At 37.1% G+C, this 22,408-nt stretch overlaps 1 protein-coding gene across 3 annotated transcripts in view; it reads right to left on the minus strand.

Moving 5' to 3' along the window:
- Positions 1-21,972: 21,972 nt before the first annotated feature.
- tmod (tropomodulin) overlaps positions 21,973-22,408 on the minus strand; it is a 192,687-nt gene continuing 192,251 nt past the window's right edge. The window contains exon 9 of one of the 3 annotated variants that reach the window (XM_017900259.1): positions 21,973-22,116. In XM_017900259.1, coding sequence (XP_017755748.1) covers positions 22,052-22,116 — 65 coding nt within the window. In that variant the 3' untranslated portion in view covers positions 21,973-22,051. The remainder of the gene's footprint in view (positions 22,117-22,408) is intronic. The other 2 variants (XM_017900260.1, XR_001890219.1) reach the window with 2 other exon arrangements.

The raw sequence follows: 22,408 nt of genomic DNA on the forward strand, positions 1-22,408 counted from the left end.
CGACAAAATTTCACATTTCTCCCTTCGAATTCTTATAATATTCGATAATGTATTCTCGTGTATCTATAATTCCTATGAAAACATTTTTTCTATTTTTATTTATTATTCTTTCTATATATTCGTGTCCTCCTACAACGAAATTTCATTTTTATTTTTCAAGCTTCGTAGGATTTAAGTATTTTCTAATTTTTAATGGAAGTACCAATCTTTTTAGATCATCCACGTTTATTTATTATCATAAGTTCAGAATTTATTGTGTTAATTTTAATTTACGAATTTCTTTCACATAATTCTTTAGGGTTTCTTCTTACGATAACAGATTGTATGAAACTTTTTAAGTTTCAACCAAATTTATTGTTTACATAAAATATTTTTAAATATCTGTAATTCATTATTCGTAATTTCTACTGAAAAATGATATATTTTATATATTTCTTCGAATTTTTCAAACATCCAATGCAGTATCCTCAAGTATCTATAACAGAATTACAGAAACGTAAATACTTACACGTTTTCCATTTTTATTAACTTCCAATAATATTATTATCCTCTTAAAGCGAAAACTTAATTTCGCCTGGAAAGTTTCGTAAGAATTAATTATCCTCGAATTTTTACTAGAATCGCGGATATTTTTAGACCATCCAAGTTGGTCCATCAAGAATCTTCGAACAACTCGATGCCTCTGGTCGATACTAACTTCCGCGACGCGTCGCCTTTAATCCGATTTCCCGAGTTTCCTTGTCATTTTCTGCTTTTTACCTCTCGCACTGTTCAACTTAGAATAATTACGTGGGCGTAGGAGGCGGGTCGGATACTTGCCTCGAGTATGCTGCTTGGATAATTACTTGAAGGTGATAATCGGTTTTACGAGTTCTTGACATCGCGCTTTTTGTTCGTTTCCACGGCAATACGGACAGGACGAACGACTTTCGATCGATGTCCGTTTTTCAGCTCGTTCTATCCCTTTCGCGAATTTATATTTTAGCGAAGAAGGAACCTTTGTAAGTACGTGTAACCGCAGACGAGTACTTCGTTGGTAATCAAGTAAATTTGACTGACATTGTAAATTTTAAATTGTAAATTAATTTTAATTTTGAATTAAAGAAGAAAGACAATTATCGAGCAATTTTCTGTTCGTTGATCATATATAATTTCATTAACAATAATATGTGTTTAGAAAAAAATTTAATTAATTGCTATCAATTAATAAAAATATATTTCTGTATGATGGATGTTAGGGTGTATCTTTGATATTTGTTGACAATATTTAAATTTTCTTTTTTTTTATACAGAATGTTGCTAGTATTTAAAAATTTGTTTTTTTTTTTTTTAATTGTAATTTATTTTATGTTAACACTGTTGAGAGTTTTTAGACTTTTTGTAGTAGGAGTTTGTTGTTTCCCTTTTAATTTGTGTGCTTGTTATTATGGGAACGTTTCTCCTTTCATATACCATTTACCAGTATTCAAGGCAGTGAAAGGGAGGATGTTTAAATAATTTTGTTCGCAAAGTGTAGCCAGTCCCTAGAAACGTATATTTCAACGATATTTTTATTTCTTAGGTTGCAATTGCTCTCGGCCATCTTTTCTTTGACCAACATCGTCACGTTGCTGTTGAATATTAATTAAGTCTCCGAATCATTATCAATTAGCATCTCTTTCCTTTTTATTTTTTTTTCCACGAGAGATATAAACCCGAAGCAACGAGCCCCACGCCTTTGATACAGTAATTCGATGGTAGTGTGAATAATTAGCGCACATTCTTTATGTATCCCGCTTACGTATTCTATTTTCCTTCGTTTCCCGTATTTTTCGCGCAAGTTCGTTGCCTGGCTCGTCAATTTCTCGACGCTTGCACTCTGCCGTCCACTTTCCATTCATTACTTATTCCACCTCTTATTTTCGCCGTTTCCTCGAGCCCCGGCTATTCCGAAATTCAAATTGATAGTCGAGCGAGAGATAAGAGCAGCCAAACCTGAAAAATATATACGGGGATTGTCTCGATGTTGCGCAATAATATTTCAGCTATAGCTCCGACAAATCGACCACGTCTAATAATTTATTTCGTCACTCTTGAGATCGTATTTGCAGCGTTTATTATGCCACGTAAGCTACGTTTAAAGCAAAAATTAATAAGAACTGAAAGGCCACGAATTATAAATGAGATTAATAATCCACCACGTCCCTGGCATAAATTTTTATTAAACCGATTATGGATCAATAAAAGAAGGAACTGTATCGAGAAATATTTATCTCATACAGAAGAGCTGCAAAAGAGTTAAAAAACTGAAAAAGTTACGTATTTCAAGCAAATCTAATAACCAAATAATAACAGATAAAAGACAAAAATTTTCGAAATTCCTTCACGAAAATAACTTAAAAAAAATATACCTATAGTATTTATATCATCCCCAAAATTAGAAGAATCACTTACCTCGAGTAAATTTAGTAACTCACCACAGAAGATAAAAATTCTTCAACACTCTCATCACAAGCCTCCTTCACCAAATTAATTATAACTCAACGAAAGAATTTTTAAAAGATGATACCTATAGTGTTTATCCCACACAAAGGAGTCAGAAAAATCTAAAAAAGATGAAGAAAATCACTTACTTCAGGTAAACTTAGTAATCCACCATGGAAGATAAAAATTCTCCAACACTCTCATCACAAGCCCCCTTCACGAAACCAATTATAACTCAGCGAAAGAATTTTTAGAAGACGATACCTATAGTATTTATCTCACACAAACGAATCCCAAAAATCGAAGAAAATAAAAAAAAATTACTTATTTCAAGTAAACCTAGTAAAACCCATTACAGAAGATAAAAATTCTCCAACACTCCCATCACAAGCCCCCTCCACCAAACCAAATTACGACACAACAAAAGAATTTTTACAAAAAGCTACCTATAATATTTACCTCGTAGAAACAAGTTAGAAAAATGGAAAAAAATTTAGAAAAATCACTTACCTCGAATAAAACTAGTAGCCCACCACGGAAGATAAAAATTCTCCGACAGTGCCGTCACAAGCCTCCTTGGCCGAAGCAGCCATGACTCATCGAGAGAAACATCGGATCAGGGATGGAATTAAAACTGGCACCGATTTGATCGACGGAACGACCGTGGAGAAAAAGAAGTAGTTCTCTCGAGACAATACGTGCAGTATTTATCGTGTTACAGAGGGAGGCTTGGTTCGCTGTCGTCGTTCAAAGACCTCCATTAAGACTCCATTAGAGGCGACGCGGAGGAAGTCTTTCGTGCAGCGGAAGTTACGTCAGCGTGGCACGTAGCAAAATGTCGATCGGCCCGCGGGTTATCGTACACCGAATACTTTCAGATATCCGTGGCCGGGGGTCGAAGTCGTTCATTTCCCAATACGATCAGGCCATGCCGGCCAGATACGGGCTCGGTTTAATACGACCGCGTAAATGTCTGCGTTGTTTATGGTCATACAAATAGCGTCACAAGGCCGATTTATAAAGGCCAGAAAAATTTTTTCCGATCCAGGGGATAATCCTCGGAAGTTCTTTATAGTTCTTGGTAACTAACCCCTTGCACTGTGACTTCAGCCTGAAAAATGATGCGCTGGAAAAATTCTCAATTTTCGTGAACCGCTATATCTCACGTTTAGGATAAAATTGTGCAAAAATTTTAGAATTTCTCCAAATTTTCGTCGTGGGACACGCGTAACGAATTAGATTCGTTATTACAGTGGAAAAGGTTAGGTTTGTTTGATCGCGATTGGTCGAGAAATTTGTGGTCTCTGGTTTGGTGGTGGATGCAGGAGAATTTTTTAACTGGGACTATTCTTGGTGCATTCTTCGGCATTCTCAAATTTACTAATTTGAGAAATAATGCAAGAGATGGGCGGAATTTTTCAAGTAAGAAGACACGATGAAGTGAGTTTCTGTTATGATATATCAGATAATTAGGAAATTTAAATTATTAAGTTCTGAAATGATAATAAGTATGTCGAGAATTTTTTAACTCAGCTTCTTGTAGTAATTTCCGGTAAAATAGGGTTTTTATTGTGGTCTGATACATGATTATTAATTTAAGAAATAATAATAAATGCAGAAGGAATTTTTAAACTGAGATTTTTCAAGTAAATTGTATTTCTATCATTTGTAACATAATTATGATTTTTTAGTTATTAATTAGGGGAATGACAATAAGTATATAAATTATTCTAGAACTCAGGTTTTTCTAATAAACTTTCTTCATTTTTATCCTAGTTTGCCAAACAATCACAATGCTTTAATAACTAATTTAAAAAGTAATAGTAAACATAATCATTAGTATTCATAAAATTGTTTTAAAACTTATATGAATAATTTCATTACCCAATTATACTTGACAAGTCCCATTCACCTGTTAAAAATCCCAAAAGTAGTAAAAATTCACAGTTAACAAAAACAAATTGTTATCCATATGAATTTTCAATTTTCGCGCAAGTTTACCTTTCAACGAAACAAAGCGACTGCAAAGAACAACGTGGCCAGGACAACTCTTACGAGTGACAATGGGAAAAAATGGTGTACGCACAATGGCGTTAAATCATCGACGGCGTTGGCCAAAAATGACAAATGGCCGGCAATTCGTTTTTCTTTTTATCGCGTATGTTTCGAATAATTGATTCAACGTGTCAGCATCAACTTCCATTTCACCGTGGGATGAATTTATTACAAACAATTCCCTGCCCGAAAGCGCGCCCGAGCTATGCAACAAAATTATTCGAATGAAATTTCCGCCGAAATTCGCTCGTGTTACACGACGATTTATCTCGTTAAACATGGCAAAACTGTTTATCGCGTAAATTCGCGCGTCGATCAAGTGCACGGAATTGCCACCAGACGGTGCAAAGATAAAGAAAAAAAAAGGAAAAAGAGAAAAGGAAATACGGGAAAAAGAAGAGGAAAGTATACAGAGGCGAATGAAATTGAAAAGTCAGAGGGAAAAGGAAATGTATAAAGATCGAGATAAATTCGATCGGGCCATTTGGCTGATTCGAGTTTAACACGGTTGCAGCGAGTTTGCGCTCGTTTGAAAACTCACGCGCGACACACACGATGGATCCACGTTCGCACGGTGTTTTCCACGATTCGTGGCGTCTGTACGAGATGTTAATCCAGTTTCGCAAAGCAAGTGGAAGTTTCGTGCAAGCTTAACGCGCTAAAAAATCGAATTAGGCGATTATTCAGGGTCCGCGGCGCGTTCCCTAATTTGCATTTCACACGGCGAATTTCCATAACTATAAGAATATCAGGCAGAGTATAAAACATGTCCAACAGCCTGGAAAATATGGCGACCGTGTTCGTTTTTTCTATTTTTTCTTTTCAGAGATCACGGTCTACTTAGGCGAGTCGGATTCAACTGCTTCGCGAGTTCGCACGCGAGCACGCGTACGGGATTTCAATTCGGTTTCAATTTAGTTTAGTTTTATTCGCACGCGAAATTTTAGAAAACACCCCGGAAAATAGAGAAACGTCACATGAATGTAGATTTGTAGCTATCCAGGTGAAAAGTTGAAATGAAAATTTGAAATATCAAGGAAATGAAAATGTAGCGTAGAAAATGCTTCCAAACTTATTATTTCCACTATTTCCGCAAATATATATCTGCTTCTGACGAAGTTAAGGGTAATTTACATTTTATACGCAAACACGATTACGTATCTATCTCCATAGTGCTACCATGATTATTATCATTCGTATATATTATACTTAAGTATTTATCATAGATCGGTAGATCTGTGTATCAAAATTAATTTGAAAATAGAAAAATTAATATAAATTAGTCTAAATAATACAAGTAATATAATAATCCGATACCGAATAATTCTAGATAAATTGCTTCACGAGGTACATATTTTTCAAAAACGGAACAAAAATCGAATTACTCGACGAAAGTAATTAAAGAAAGTGGCAAAGAAAACCACATATTCGATACTATATTCTCAATGCATCAAACAAAGCAGTGCTGGATAAGGTAATTAGTTTAATAAGGCCCAACTGTGACCGCAGCGACGACGCGATACAGTTCCAACTCCCTAGATAGTCCCTAGGCTTTGAATCCGCGCGTCTCGCCGAAGAATTTCCCAGAGGGTTAGTCGTACAATTACTTATTTCGCGTGTTCGTCTCGTTAAGAAGTTCTCATCGTGAAATTTTCGCGAAACAAACGGCGACCCGACGAGGACCGTTGACGGAACGTCTAGGGGAAAATCTGGTGGAATTCGTCATTGATTGCGACGCAACGGCGAGACCGTTGGTTAATAAACGCGAAAAAGGAAGTTGCCGGGGAAAGTGTCTGGCGTGTCTTGAACGAGTCGCAGCGGTAGTTAAGAGGATCGCTAACTAGCAAGGCCGAAAGTTACAGTGCAGAAGATCGTTAAGAAAATTACCTAATTCGCAGCAATCGCTCCCCGAGGTGATACACGCGACGATGATCAATGAAATTGGTGACCCAAAGAACACCCAGGGGCAATATATTTTGAATTACACCGAGACGTGCGATTAACGACGTGATCTTGTGGACTCGGCTTGTTCTTAGTCTCTCGAAGCGTCTCGCAACTCTCGTTATCGGTGAGTTAGTTACTTTAATTAGCGACTGCGGAAGGTTCATTCGGGGATGCACTATTTTAGCGAGGGTATAATCCAGGCACCATTTTGAATTTATATTTTTATCGCGTGTCAATCGAAGGGAGAGGAATTAAAGCGAATATCGTTATCCCTTTTTATTTTTTAAATAAAATACCAAATAAAATAAAGTATCATACTGAAAATAAAAATAACCATTGAAAGAATTTATCTTTGGAATTCTTAGTCGCCATTGATTCAAATTTTTCTTTTTGTGATGTAATTTACACGATGTAAATAAGAAACCATGATAGATAATTGCATATATTTGTTAATAAGGTGAAAAATCAATGTATATTTATGACTATTAGTAATTGAATATTATGAATTAAATTTTAATTCAAAGGTTTAAACAATTTTAAGAGCTTCTTGAAATTCTACGTTCGGATGGTGAATTTAAGGTAAATACACTTAAGGTACTCAAAATGTTTTATCTTCGAAATCTAATTTTATCTACCGTGACAAATTTTGAATAAAATTACAGACAATTGAAGCAACTTACGGTTAAACATAAATTATACAAAGAATACAAAGAAGTTTGCGAAAAAGAGAAATAATTAATACGAATATAATAATTTTGGAAGAAGGTGTTATCAGTTCAATAAAATTTACCGTATTAACTACATCGAAAATCGATTGAATCCACAGAAATAAATTACATAATAATTGCCCCAGAAATAGACGTCTGTTTTATTAAACCGACAAAAATAAATTACAACAGTTACAACGAAAAAGGGAAAAAATGACCAAAATTAACCTCTTCAAATCCACAATAAAATCTATTAAAATAAAACCTAGAGAATCACGATATAAAAACCAATAAAAATATATCACTATGATAAAATAAAATGTTAGAAATTACTATATTAAATTCATAGAAAGCCCCAATAAAATCCACAAAAATTAGCAAATACACCGATCTTAAAAGTACCCTTAAAAATTAAAATTAAATTCCCCAAATCCACGATAAAACGAACCAAACCCCCCAAAATTATAACATACCATAGAAAGCAAGAGAAATATATCACAACAAGCATAGTCTCAAAGAAACAATCTTGATAGTACACAACTCCTTCCCTCCGAAATCCCACACGGAAATCCATATCACGAGCAACCCACGGCACCCCTAAAAACCTGGCACGCCCTGGCAACAAACATTCTCGCGACAAGCCCGATCCCCACGAATCCCGGTAAAATAAAATGTTAGAAATTACTACATTAAATCCACAAAAATCCCCAATAAAATCCACAAAAATTAGCAAATACACCGATCTTAAAAGTACCCTTAAAAATTAAAATTAAATTCCCCAAATCCACGATAAAACGAACCAAACCCCCCAAAATTATAACATACCATAGAAAGCAAGAGAAATATATCACAACAAGCATAGTCTCAAAGAAACAATCTTGATAGTACACAACTCCTTCCCTCCGAAATCCCACACGGAAATCCATATCACGAGCACCCCTCGGCACCCCTAAAAACCTGGCACGCCCTGGCAACAAACATTCTCGCGACAAGCCCGATCCCCACGAATCCCGGTAAAATAAAATGTTAGAAATTACTACATTAAATCCACAAAAATCCCCAATAAAATCCACAAAAATTAGCAAATACACCGATCTTAAAAGTACCCTTAAAAATTAAAATTAAATTCCCCAAATCCACGATAAAACGAACCAAACCCCCCAAAATTATAACATACCATAGAAAGCAAGAGAAATATATCACAACAAGCATAGTCTCAAAGAAATAATCTTGATAGTACACAATTCGTTCCCTCCGAAATCCCATACGGAAGTCCATATCACGAGCACCCCACGGCACCCCTAAAAACCTGGCACGCCCTGGCAACAAACATTCTCGCGACAAGCCCGATCCCCACGAATCCCGGTAATTCGAACAAGCTCCGACGTAAACTCCAAAAGGCAATGACGACGCTTACGCGATAGGAGCAGCAGTCGGGTAACCGAAGCGCCAGCAGGATTCCAAACTCGAGAGACGCCTGATTCCGGCAGCAACTCGGGAATCAATTTGCATTCAATAATCCGCGATCGTTAAGTCGGATATATTCGACGGAGCGTGGATCCCGGGACCGGAACCGGCGGCCCGGAAATCGGCACGCGGATTAGACGCTTTGTCGCCCGATAAGACGTCCTCGACTGCTGGCCCCGTTCCCTGGTTTGCTTATGAATGGACCACGCTCCGTGGCCGATTCAATGCGTGCCTGTAAACGACTGCATTCATCGGCCATCTATGCGGCCATTCAGCCGCATTCGACGAACTTGTCACCGAGGACCGACTCGCTGTGGAACAAGTGCCACCAACCCTTCTTCCGCTGTTTCTTCCCGGTCCATCTTGATACTATCGCGAAATCGAGTAAGGAGGTCCCATTGCATCTGATCGGGCTTGGGTAAAATTCAGGGTTTGTAGAGGATTCTAGGTTTGAAGAGGAAAGTGGAAAAATGGGCAGGGTCGTGAATGTTCGGGTTAGATTTGGGTACTGGAGATGGTGATTGTTCCGTCGTGGAACAAAGAAGACCCGTTACGGTCTTCCAACAGCCAGGTCTTAGGGTCGAACAATTCGGCATCGGAATTTCCCGCTCCATGCCTTCAGCATGTTTGACTGCTGTACCTTTTTTCTTTTGACTTCTCGTGTCGCGGAACACGAGAATCCTGGAAATCCCTAATTTAACGAAATTAGGCGACGGCTCTTAAGACTTGGCTGACAATAGGCCTGAGGGCTCCACGTGGTCCGCACACGTTGGAAGCCTCAGGCCTTCGCTAGGGGTAACAAACGGCCGATGGGGTCACCGGCGCGCGGGTGAACCCCAGGTACCCCACCTTGGAGGAGAGGGTTTCCTCCACTATCGTGGTTTTTCGGGGGAACCTTCCCTCGCTCCAAGGTAAGGGATTCGTGAACCAAGGGAACGCCCTTGGTCGAGGACACTTCTGAACGAGCGCTCAACGACATCGGTTCTTTCCAACGAGCTCCGAACGAAACATCAGAGACAACAGTTCTCTTCTAGCACGAGACGATTTTCGTATCTCCTCGTTAAGTCGACGAGATACCGTGTCGCGTCGAACCGTCCATCCACATCGGGATATCTTCGCGCCTTCCAACCGCGAAGACGAATTATTTCGGGCGGAAACCACGCGACCAGGAAGATCAAGGGAACGACGCGATACCCCCTTGATACCTCCCTAAACAGTGATGGCTTCTTGTGAAATTATTTATTTATCGTTGATCGTGGTGGATCGTTAGAGACACGATTGGCTCAGAATTTGGTAAACTCCTGTTTTCGAATTTCCTTCAATTTTAGTGCCAAGGTACTATCCAATATCTTGCAATAATACTTGTTCTTTCGGTACTATGTTCTGGAGGAAAACTAAAGTTAACACCTTAGTCTAGAATATCGTGTGAGACTCGATATCGGGACAAACGCGAGTATCACGTGTGAGAAACGTGGTAAGGAAACCGGGTCAAACACGAGTATCACGTGTGAGAAACGTGGTTTGTAAATAGGACCCAAGGTAAATAAGACGGGTCAGGCTCGTAGTTAATTTTTGCAGATTTTCTGTATCAGTTGCGTGTTATTCTTCACCACATTTGGGCGATATGGCTCCACGTGTGACTGTGTGATTTCGCTGTTTGATTATGGCACTTAAATTGCAAGGTAAGAGAATAAAATTAGTTTTCTTTAGTTTTACTTCGTGCCAGGACTAGTAATTAAGTAAACCTTAACTCTTTACATTTAAAGTATAATAAATTTGTTTTCTATTTTTTATTTTTATTCCTTCTACCTTACGAGATAATGATTATTCGAGCAATCTTAAAATTCAGAGAATCCAGTTACAAGTGTTAATTAACTAAATGTAGAAAAATAAAATTCTCAATACAAAAATATTAACAATTCTTCGAGAAATGTGTTACACGACACTGTCATGCAATAGAATTTTTAATTCTTGTATTAATTATTAATTTAAATGAAACGAGAGTTCTTAACATCCTACTCACTACGTCACTTGTCCCGAGTAACGTCTAAGTTTCCATAACAATCGTTTCGAATTTCCATTAAACATTACCTTCATTTGCATCACATCAGCAAACGTTCTAGGTCTCCATTCAAAACGCTTCCTCGATGATGGCACCTAAGTACACCTAAATAAATCTGACGTAAGAACGCGAACATCTTCACCTGCAAATGCAAAATTCGATACTTACACGATGCCAAAGTGGATCGAAGTTAGAAATTCTAAATTTCACCCTCACCGAAATACCTTCCCTCCAAAAATAAAATAAAAGGACAATTAGTCGTTAAAGAAGCCGAAGTGACTCTTTCTCAGCTTCCATTTCCCAACAGAACGTCGGACTGACATCTTACGAAGCTTGGAAAAAGAAAGATTACATAGACACAGGGCATCATACGTTTTCAATGGTTTATTCATACTTCGTGTTACAAGATAAGGCTAGCAGCAAGGCTTTGATCGTGCGCGTGCATTTGAGTTTCGTACATGGTTTGCAAGATTGCGTGTCGTGTGCCGGAGTGCTTATACGAATACGTGTGAATTACAGAGGACTGCGTATTCGAAAGGCCGCGAGCTAGACAAATGGTTACACTGCCATCTTCTTAACACGTTCACCGCAATGGCCACCGCTAGCGGCCGCCATTGATCTTTGCGTTTAAGCTTTCTTGGTCAATGATCGACACGTTCGCAACGAGCAATCGTCAAATACACTTCCGGACAAAAGTCAAGGAGCAAAGCGATCATTTGCGAATTTTTATACTTCTTTTACTTCGTTCTCCACTTTGTCCTCTAACTCTAATCGACAAGTATACACACGTAGCACATTGTACTCTTAAACTACACGATAATTTAATTCAATTCGATATTACATCGTTCACTTAACTCTCTGTACTCGGAATCGTCTGTGTCTCTGGGAAAAGAAATTATAATTCGTTACAATTTCTCGTTACACTGTAGAACTTGTAGAATCATCGACTTAAGCATCGAAAATTTAAATACAATTGTGATAAATAGCTATGTAGGTCCATCATCCAAAGAGATCCTCGATTTTCATAAATATATCGCGCAGTGTTGATATCTACAATATAACGATACGGTATAATAATACAGCGATAAATAAATAAAATAAAAATCGTAGAATATAGGTTAGGTAATCCTCAAATCACGTGACGTCGTAGAAAATAGGTTATGTAACCCCCAAATCATGTGACGTTGTAGAAAATTGGTTATGTAACCCCCAAATCACGTGACGTCGTAGAATACAGGTTACGTAACCCCCAAATCACGTGACGTCGTAGAATACAGGTTACGTAACCCCCAAATCACGTGACGTCGTAGAATATAGGTTATGTAACCCCTGAAGCTCGTAACGTCGTAGAATATAGGTTATGTAACCCCCAAATCACGTGACGTCGCGGAGGATTAAACCTAACCTATCAGCGTAAACGAAAGATCTATAGGAAATTCTTTTAGCAGTGAACATGTTAACCGATCATCTCTATAATATCATTAAAAAGAGAAACGCGACTCGTTTGCGTTTCCTCTTGTTATTATTCACTTTCTCTCGAACTCTTGGCGTTCCCGCGCTCTCTTCTACTCCACGTTCGATCGTCAGTCGTTCAAACGAATATGTACCTGGCAAAATCCAACCACACACGCGACCATTCGTACTCTACTGCATGTACAAGTCACAACGAAGTATCAGAAACGACAGCGAAGACAATATGTACAGACTGGTTCCGTATCGGTGCTAATCGTTAATTAGAACAATAGTTTCGTTAGTACCTTAGCGAATATGGCGGGTGGAACGACCGGAGATGAGAAGCTGTTTATCAAAAAGCACGAATATAGAAACGTGGTGGACCATGGAAGGGGCACGGGGTTTCCCCTTTTCTTCTCTCGCGAAAAAAGGGATCATCTTCGATCGTTCGACTCGCATTTTCGAGGAAAGTTCCGTCGAATTTCGCGCCACCTCTTTCAGCCACTTAAGAACTTTGTGTACGGAGATTCGAAAGAAAAAGAAGGGATCTCTGGTGAAAGTGGTAGCTACATTTTTTCAGGAAATGTCGGTCTTTGGTGTGCTTGCGTCAGACCTGTAGATAGCATTTTATTAATGAATATTTATACCATTTTTTTAATTTTTGGCTGCTTTTTATTATACTTCTAGCACTTTGCTGGCAGCAATAATTTTTACTATGTACAAATAAAATTAGAAATAACAACCTTGTTAACTAACTAATGAGAATCCTGTTCAGAAAAAGGATACAATCCCTAATTTTACTCCGGAGAAATTGCTAATTACGAATGTTGACATACTGCAAATTAATCCTTTGCTCGACGAACATGAAATGCATGAAATAAAATAACACGATGATCAAACCAAAATTACTTCGTCTAAACCGAAATCTGATTAAGATTATATCTCTGACGAATTTTATTATGCACAGAATAATTTTCTTTCATATAATTATCAAAATATTAGGTAATAATGCGAGAAAATTAAATATATTTAAAAGAAAGTTCAAATAAAAATGAAAATCTTCTTGATTATTTGTTAAAATTAATTTCAATAGCAAATGAAGCCTAACTTGAAAAATTTCCCTTGTAAATTATTTTCGCGTTATAATAAATCTAATTAGTTAATTCGATGAAAAATACAATTTAATTTCCCCTGTAATTTAACCGAGACTTGCAGCGTAACAAGACGATCCAATCGATGTTTATCTTCTACTATCAAGAAGGGTATCTACCACTAGCTTTTAGTGAGCCTCGTAGTATCTTTGCTCTTGCTTGCACGATATTAGAGGTTTCCGTAGAAGCTATTGGCAGAAAGGGGCCGTTCTCATGATAGTTGGAACTCTGGGTCGTGAACGAAGCTACCTAAGAAAGCTATCATAATCTATAACCTTACGAAGATCCAAACATTCAAAACGGAGTGTTCCTTGATGGTTTGCAATTTCAAGTTTAAACATCCTACATGACGTTGTCATCGAGCGAGTTCTATCCATTTTCGAGAAAGAAATCATACGATACACGATAAAGTATTTTATTACGATTCTTCTGGCATTGGTACATACTTATCGAATCAATGACTGACATTGTACTTTATGTACAGAGGAATAACAGAAAATAACAAAGATAATTCAATTTCTCCATTTCCGAAATAGATTTGGGCTCATAAACTCCATCTTCCTTCTCGAATATATTTATATTTCGCAAAGTAGGGAATATCTTAATTGAAATACAGAATTACAAACGAGGATTAAGTCAAGATTAAATTGATATATCAATTTCGATACCTAATGACAATATCTATTTGATATAAAATAAATTGTAATCGACAAAAGTGTTTAAAATTAAAAAGAGAAACACGATCCTATTTATATTATAATTGATAGTTTCTCTATAAATAGCTCAATCCAATATTTCACATAAAATAAATTCTAATTGATGAAAGTTTACAGAAGAAAGGTGCTCAAAATTAAAAAGAGAAACACGATCCTATTTTCATTATAATTGACAGTTTCACCATATGTAGCTCAATCCAATATTTTATTTAAAATAAATTCTAATCGACGAAAATATATAAAAAGAATGTGCATAAAATTAAAAAAAGAAACACGATCCTATTCGTATTATAATTAACAATTTCACCATAAATAGCTCAACTGAATATTTCATATAAAATAAATTCTAATCGACGAAAGTTTACAGAAAAAAGGTGCTCAGAATTAAAAAGAGAAACACGATCCTATTTATATTATAATTGACAGTTTCACCATAAATAGCTCAATCCAATGTTTCATATAAAATAAATTCTAATCGACAGAAGCTTACAGGAAGAAAGTGCTCAAAATTAATAAAAGAAACACGATCCTATTTATATTATAATTGATAGTTTCACCGTAAATAGTTCAATCCAATATTTCATATAAAATAAATTCTAATCGACAGAAGCTTACAGGAAGAAAGTGCTCAAAATTAATAAAAGAAACACGATCCTATTTATATTATAATTGACAGTTTCACCATAAATAGCTCAATCGAATATTTCATATAAAATAAATTCTAATCGACGAAAGTTTACAGAAAGAAGGTGCTCAAAATTAAAAAGAGAAACACGATCCTATTTATATTATAATTGATAGTTTCACCGTAAATAGTTCAATCCAATGTTTCATATAAAATAAATTCTAATCGACAGAAGCTTACAGGAAGAAAGTGCTCAAAATTAATAAAAGAAACACGATCCTATTTATATTACAATTAACAGCTTCGCCATAAATAGCTCCATTCACTAACCAGAAAAGATGAATATACTTCCACCATAACGAATCAAACCCACGAACCTTCTTAAATCAAACAGTCAACACTCATCCCCTATCCACGTACCCCAACGCATCACCTCTCTACCTCGTTTCATCCCAATCTATCCTATCCCGACTCCTCGTCAATCTTTCCACGAAAATGCAACAGGATCATATCCCCGCCTATGACGAGCAACACCCAATAACGAAAATTCCACGATGACTTGTAAGAAAGGTGAGGAAAAATGCGAAATACATCATGATCAATGAAATTCCTCGGGAACGCGAACTCCCGATCTCCGCACAGTTTGCACACCAAAGCCGTAGCATATATCGCGAACATATAGACATCCATAAAACTCGTAGGTACAAAACGATACACAAGAACCACTCACCGGAGACGCGAGAATCTGTCGGCCCAAAGATATCAAGCGTTCGACCACTCTCGCCGAACCAAGCGAGCACTCTTCACCGAGTTCGACGAAACCTTCCTCCGAGCGTACGACCTACCATTAGGAGAAGTGTCGTAATATATTAATATTACTGGCAAATTTCTTACATCTCGCGATGCGACAAGCCGCTCTGGGGTTTTCCACGGGGTCCCTAGCGCGGTGCTACACGCGTTCGAAACGACAAAAGGCGACAGAAACGACTCGTATATCACATTCACTCCCACCCATTCGACCGATCTCATCCTCACGGAACGTTCTCTCGATTACAGACAATATTCGACACGACCGCACGAAAGAGTCCTGGTCAGCCGTTCCTTCAATGGCCGCCCACGGCGGCGCCGGGTAAAAATGATATTTCAGGGGAAATCCTGGCGGCCACCGACCGGTTATTATGGCGGAAAGATTCGTTTAAAGCGGTTGTCACGTGACACAGGCTGTTACCGCCGCAGGACGCCGGAAGGTGGTCCGAGTCGAAGCTCAAGACCTCCTCTAATAGGATCTTTCGTCGACGTGCAATCTCGCGGGGTTTTACAACCGATTTGTTTGGAAATTAATCGTCCGTCGAGCCGGTTTAACGACCACGACTCGCGAGATACCGGGTGGTGATGGAATTTTCGTGCTCGGCACGATTCCTGCGACGAGAATAGATCGGCACACCGGCTCACTTCTCTGTACACGTAACTCTAATTCTTTTTCTATTTTTTCCCATTTTTATTTTTCTTTTATTAGAGCGAAGTCTGCGGGTATGTACAAAGTAAGGTTATGGTAAATTGTACACCTTTTAACGAAATGAGAAAAGATGAAAGAGAAGAAGGATAAATAAAGAACGTAAAGCGAATATTCTTTGCTCTTTCTAGAGTCTATATGTTCAGTTATACACCGTACTATTTTGTTATAAATTGTACATAAACTTAAACTGAAGATGAATCATTTTCATTCGTGCAGTTTAAAAATTAATATTCGCGTCAAATGTTCGTGTAGCATAAAATAAAATTGAAATAAATTAAATTAAGAAATATAGGGAGAGCGTAAAGTGAATCTTTGTGTTCGAGAATCGATGAAAGTATAGTCTACTATCGATATATTAAATCTTTCTAAACGAATAGCGAAATATAGACCGCACGATACCTTTATTTATCAAATATTTATGTAATTATAATTATTTACCAAATTAAATTAGTTCGAATATAAAATCTAACAGCAAAAATAATTGCAATATTTTCATAAAGAATTTCCTTCCGTTCGTTATCTTCAATTGTTCATCATATATTTTCAATATTGCCTTGAAGTTGATAGCATAAAAGCCGATTTTCACTACAATATGACTTCACAATTTCATCCTTTACATTACCATAAATATAAATAAGCAGAATTTTTATTAACTTAAAGTAGCATCGACAATCACTGGTAAAATCATTGAGCTCAACGAATGGCAAAATTTGTACAGTGCACCTGCGCTAATATAATGTATATATATACCTAAGAATATATACATCGATACGTACAACGCAAAAATATTTATTTCGATTATACGTACGCATAATCGAAACAACGTAAACGACATAAGAAATCCGAATTGTTATTCCCCAAAAAATTTATCCTTTCGCCCAAGCATAATAATCGAGCGTAATTCCAAGAGCACCCCGTGTGCCAGCCAGAATCTAGCCGGATCCCAGGTCGAGTTTACCATTTTCTAAACGTCCGCTCCAAACTCTGATCCCGACGCGAAACCATCGAAACTATCAGGAACTGATCTCCCACGTCGGTCGGGGGCGCCATTCAACTTCCTGAAATATTATTTTCGTCCGCTTCTAGCCAGGAACGATCGCTCGAGACACTCGGCTCGACAGCTACTTACGAACGAGGACGATTTCGAGCGATTTCGAGTGTCGACGAATGAACGCCACGTCAACGACGACTCGTTTCAGCGAACTTTCGAGCGTACAACACTCGACATTCTTCCCGATCACACGGCTAAGCGATGTATCGCTTCGCTTTCGAGTGTTCCAACGACAACGTAGGGGGACAAAATGGTGAGGGGAAAGAGAAGGAGGAAGAAAGAGGGGAAAAAACGATATGGGAAAAGAGACGAGTGACCACGAGTCTCTCGGTTGACCACTTACGAGGCAGAGAGATCTCGAAAAAGGAGGGAAAAAATCGAGATCCGTTCGAGTCCTTTGCCCCGACCCCGGGCCAGGCGATTTTTCGACAGGGGATAAAAAGAATTAGAGCCAATCGAATTTCACCTACGAGATCCATTTGCGTTCGAACGACAGCGAAACTGTCGTAGAAATCGATCTCGTGACGCACCTGACGAGCTGTGGACCCTCCGTTTGGCTTCGAATAAACGGGGCAAAAATTGCTAAAATTTAGTGACACCCGAGGGTGACATGCTAAAACTGGAGAAAAAATAATGGGAGTTATGGGTAATACGAATGCCGAAATTTTTCGGTTATTCTTATGCCATAATCAATATCGTCCATCTTGTTTTACCTCTGGGATATCTCCATGACGAATTCTTACGTCACTGCCATGATTATGCGTAGAATGTAAAAATAAGAAATTGGCGTGTGATCGACGAGCAGGAATTTAATAAAAATTATTATTATTTTATGAACGTCCATTTTGATTTATTTCGTGCCCCTCGTAATATCAAAATATTTATTTCTCATATCAAACTTGAAGCTTTTCAATTAGAAATAGATATTAATAAATACATCAAATTTGGAGGATTTTGGTTTTTGTTAGGTTAGGTACTAAAATTGTTGAGCACAGGAAAATATATTTACTATTTTACCAATAGGAAACGTAAAAATTTCCTGTTTCCAAATGCAAAATCAAAATTAGAGTATTTCCAAACATTGGGGTACGGAAAACTGAAGAGGGTACATCGATCGTCACTTCGACACGAAATCATCGGAAGAACTTAATATTTTATAAATTTTCCAATCCATTTTTATTTATTTCATGCCTCTCGTGATATTAAAATATTTATTTCTCACATCAAATTCGAAGCTTCTCAATTATAAATAGATATTATTAATAAATATACCAAATTTTGAGAACTTTGATTTTTGTTAGGTTAGGTATTAATTTTGGATAGGTATTAAAATCGTTGGGCACAGGAAGGTATATTATTGTACCAATAGGAAACGTGAAAATTTCATTTTTCTGAATACAAAATCAAAACTAGAGTGTCTTCCAACACTGGGGTACGGAAAACTGAAGAGGGTGCACTGTTCGTCACTTCGACGCGAAATCATCGAAAGTACTAAACGACTGCTCAATTTTCGCTATGAAAAGTATCTATCTATAAAAGACACCCAGTCATCGACACGAGAATCGAAAGAAGTACCATTCTCGCAAATAGGGGGTCCAAAGTCCTCGAGGGTATAGGTTACCAAAGACGTCGAGGAAGAGGGTGCAACGTTCGAGCGTGTGAAATCGGCGGAATATAAAAACAAAAGGGCTCTCTGCTCGATTTATGTGGTCGATGGCCACGGAATTTAGGAAGTTTGACGAGACTCGCGTGGAGACGGACAAAAGCGAGGGAAAAAAGGGACGATCGAGGTCTGTGGACGACGTTCAAGCCCGTTGACCTGCGAAGAGGGACGACCAAGGGTACTGGACGCACAGCCGGAAGTGGTCAGGTGCGATTCAGCGGGTTCCGCGGCATCCGGTTGGGAAAACGAGACACTTCCGGGAGCCCTGAATGCGCTGGGAAGGGAAACCGGAAGCGCCGGCGGAATGGCTAGGCTGCTTTCAAAACCAAAACCGCGGAACCCCTATCGCGAGAACGGGCAGAAAAGTAATCGACGATGTTCGATTGGTAGTGATAGAAGCATCGAATAGCGTTTGATTTTGGGCCCGTGAAGTTTGGTTTCTCATACAGATATGCAATTTAATCCCCGACCGTTCGATTTGCTAACTTATGAAACGAAGCTGGCAGAATTGTTGAAATCGTTAGAATTGAATAAAATTAATAATTGTTGGAGAATGTTGTCGAAATTGATATAGCCAGGTAGTAAAACTAAAATCAAATGTTAAATAGGAATATGCTGATATAATATACCGATTGGGGCAATTGTGTTCAAGATACTTGTATTTTATAATAATACAAATCGCATTGCAACTTCGACGAGTGATTTTTAATTTTTATAATGGAAGTAACAATTTTGTTGATATTATTTTCGTCACTGGATTATCTGATTTATTAATTGATTATAATATAGTAGTAGACTTAGTGACGAATTTCATTTTGTCTACTGAAATTATTCCATTTGTAATTTTAATACAATTCAGAAATTAATTAATAATTTATTTATTGCGAATTTTGTTGTATTTCTTCAAATTGTTTACTATTTTTCTACTAAATTCTTCATGGCTATTTTATACAAAATATTGTTTTAATAATTGTTTCACTTTTTAATATCAAATTATTTCAACAGTAGACTAATAATAAATATAAAATTGTTTTATATTAAACCATCTCCAAAAATCGATAGCTAATTAATATTCTAAATTTCTTGAACTCATAACTTCCACTAAAAACTGCAAGTTATATGTTATACTTCTATTCAATTTCCAAATTGTATATCGTATAAAAATTATTTAAAATATACCACAAATATATTTCAAATATAATACTAATCCAAAATTAGAATAATGAAACTCAAATACTGTTTCATTTATAACATACTAAATGCACATTTATGTTAATGAATTTTCAATTTCCAAATTGTATATCGTATACAAATTTTTTTATATATACCACAAATATTTCAAATATAATACTAATTCAAAATTAAGATACTGAAACTCAGATACTGTTTCATTTATAACATACTAAATGCACATTTGTGTTAGTGAATTTTCACTTTGCTGTATTTTTTCTTTTTCCTTTTTCCAAATAAAAATTTCGTTTTCGAGGTTAAAATAGATAAAATAGGAAAGTTCGAAAATTAAAATTCGTAGTTTCCACGAAACCGTGTCTTCCTCGAAAATTTATAACCGAGATTTAGTCGGAGGCCGGTGCACTTTGAAATTGGAGCGATATTTGGAGACGGTTCGGTTAAAGAATCTTTCGAAAGTGAGTCTCGAACACACGAAAGCTTTCAGTCCCGAGGCTTCGGTACTTTCCATCCGCGCAAGTCTATTGAAAATTTTTTCACTCGCGTCATTTTAAGATTCCCCGAGAATTCGGATTTATGAGGAACCTGGAAGATTCAGGATTTCCAATATCTTCCTCCTCGGTATCTAAGTTCGAGGCTCTCGAGATTTCCAAGATTCCAACAACTTCGTCAAAATTTCAAACTTTTCAGAATTCCCAGGTCCGTAAAATTCGAACGTAAATCAAACGTGAAAATGCAGTTTACATATAGAGATTATCTCGGGAAGTTAACAAAAATTCCCGAGTAAAATTTCGTATCGTCCAATTCCTCTTTCAGCAATTCCGAAATTCGGTGTACCAAAATCAGCAGAAAATTGTTCCGTTTCAAACCGATTCGAAGCTTCGTCACATTTTTCGCAATTTAACACTAGAATTACCAAACTAGTCGAAGTAACTTGTTTTGGATATTCTTTTTCTACGTGTAATTGTGTTTAATAACACTAATGTCGATTTTTATATAAATAGAAATTTAATTATATATAAATGGGTGCATAAATACAATATAGCTGTTGCAAGTGTCATAGAGAGAAAGATGGGATTAAAATTGCCTGCTTTCACTTCTAATCATTTATTTCACTGTATTGTCTTAACCCTTTGAACTCCTTTGTCAACTATAACTCGACTATAACTTCAACCATAGGTGCTTCTAACAATTTCCAGTCACATAATTATATGAAATATATTATCAAAATAATTAACAAATAAAATTTATTTAAATTAGTTCCTATGGACCTACTATTATTTACATCGAGTAGATTCGAAATAAAATATTTAAATTAATAATAAATTATTAGGTAAAGAAGGAAAAATAATTGAAAAAGAATTAGGGGTGTAAAGGGTTAAATATACATGTGAATATTAATCTATAAGCCGTGTTCCACACCTTTGTCCCATAAATATACCTAATTTTTTCATCGTACGATTATTATTTATTTATACGATCACTATTAACTACTTTCATTTATTAATTATTTTTATCATACGATTATTCGTTAATAACTCTTATTATATATATATACTATATGTAGATAATAGGTCGGGTAGTTCTAGTGTTAAATTATACCAAACCATCCAATCACTATGCCTAATCATCCCTTAATTATTGTTCAATCATTCTTAGACCACGTCTTCAAATCAACCCTTAAAATTCTTCTTCAATCATCCCTCAACCACGTGTTAAAATCATCTCTCGACGATTCCGTCGTCATCCCTCGGACACGTTTCGGAATCATCCCTTAATAATTCCTCAATCATCCCTCGATCGCGTTCCTCTGGACAGCGCTCTATCAGCAGACGTACCATTTCGAACTTAGAGTTTATTTTTTAAACTTTAGAGTTATTCCTAATATACCAGGTTAATCCGATTAACGCGATGAACGGTCGCAGACAGATCGCTCGAGCATGTTGGTCGCCATCGGGGTCGTCGTTGTCGAGGTTCGTGGACATGGGCGATCATCGGTGCAGGGCCCAGCCGATGGTATAGTTGCGGGAAGACCTTCCCGTGCGGTGTAGACGATCTGCGGAAAAAAAGTCGCCCAGTGATGGGCCTGTATGAGAACTTGTGTCGACTTCGCGAATCTGAGAACCTTGGGCCCACTGAATCGATCGATCGGTTGACGTAATACCTCGATGTCGAGTCTCCTTTTGAAAATGGAATTTTCGCACATTTTGCGTGGTTTTCGATTGTATGGTGAAGAACGTGGGTATTGGTCTTCTTTTTTCTTTCATTCGAACGAAATTTTGGAATATTTTATTTCGTATTCGATTTCGTGAAGAATATCGAATATGGGGTTTTTTCTGTGGATTTAA

This window comes from Eufriesea mexicana, unplaced genomic scaffold (assembly GCF_001483705.2).
Source record: "Eufriesea mexicana isolate 0111107269 unplaced genomic scaffold, ASM148370v2 scaffold1146, whole genome shotgun sequence".
Classification (NCBI taxonomy): domain Eukaryota; kingdom Metazoa; phylum Arthropoda; class Insecta; order Hymenoptera; family Apidae; genus Eufriesea; species Eufriesea mexicana.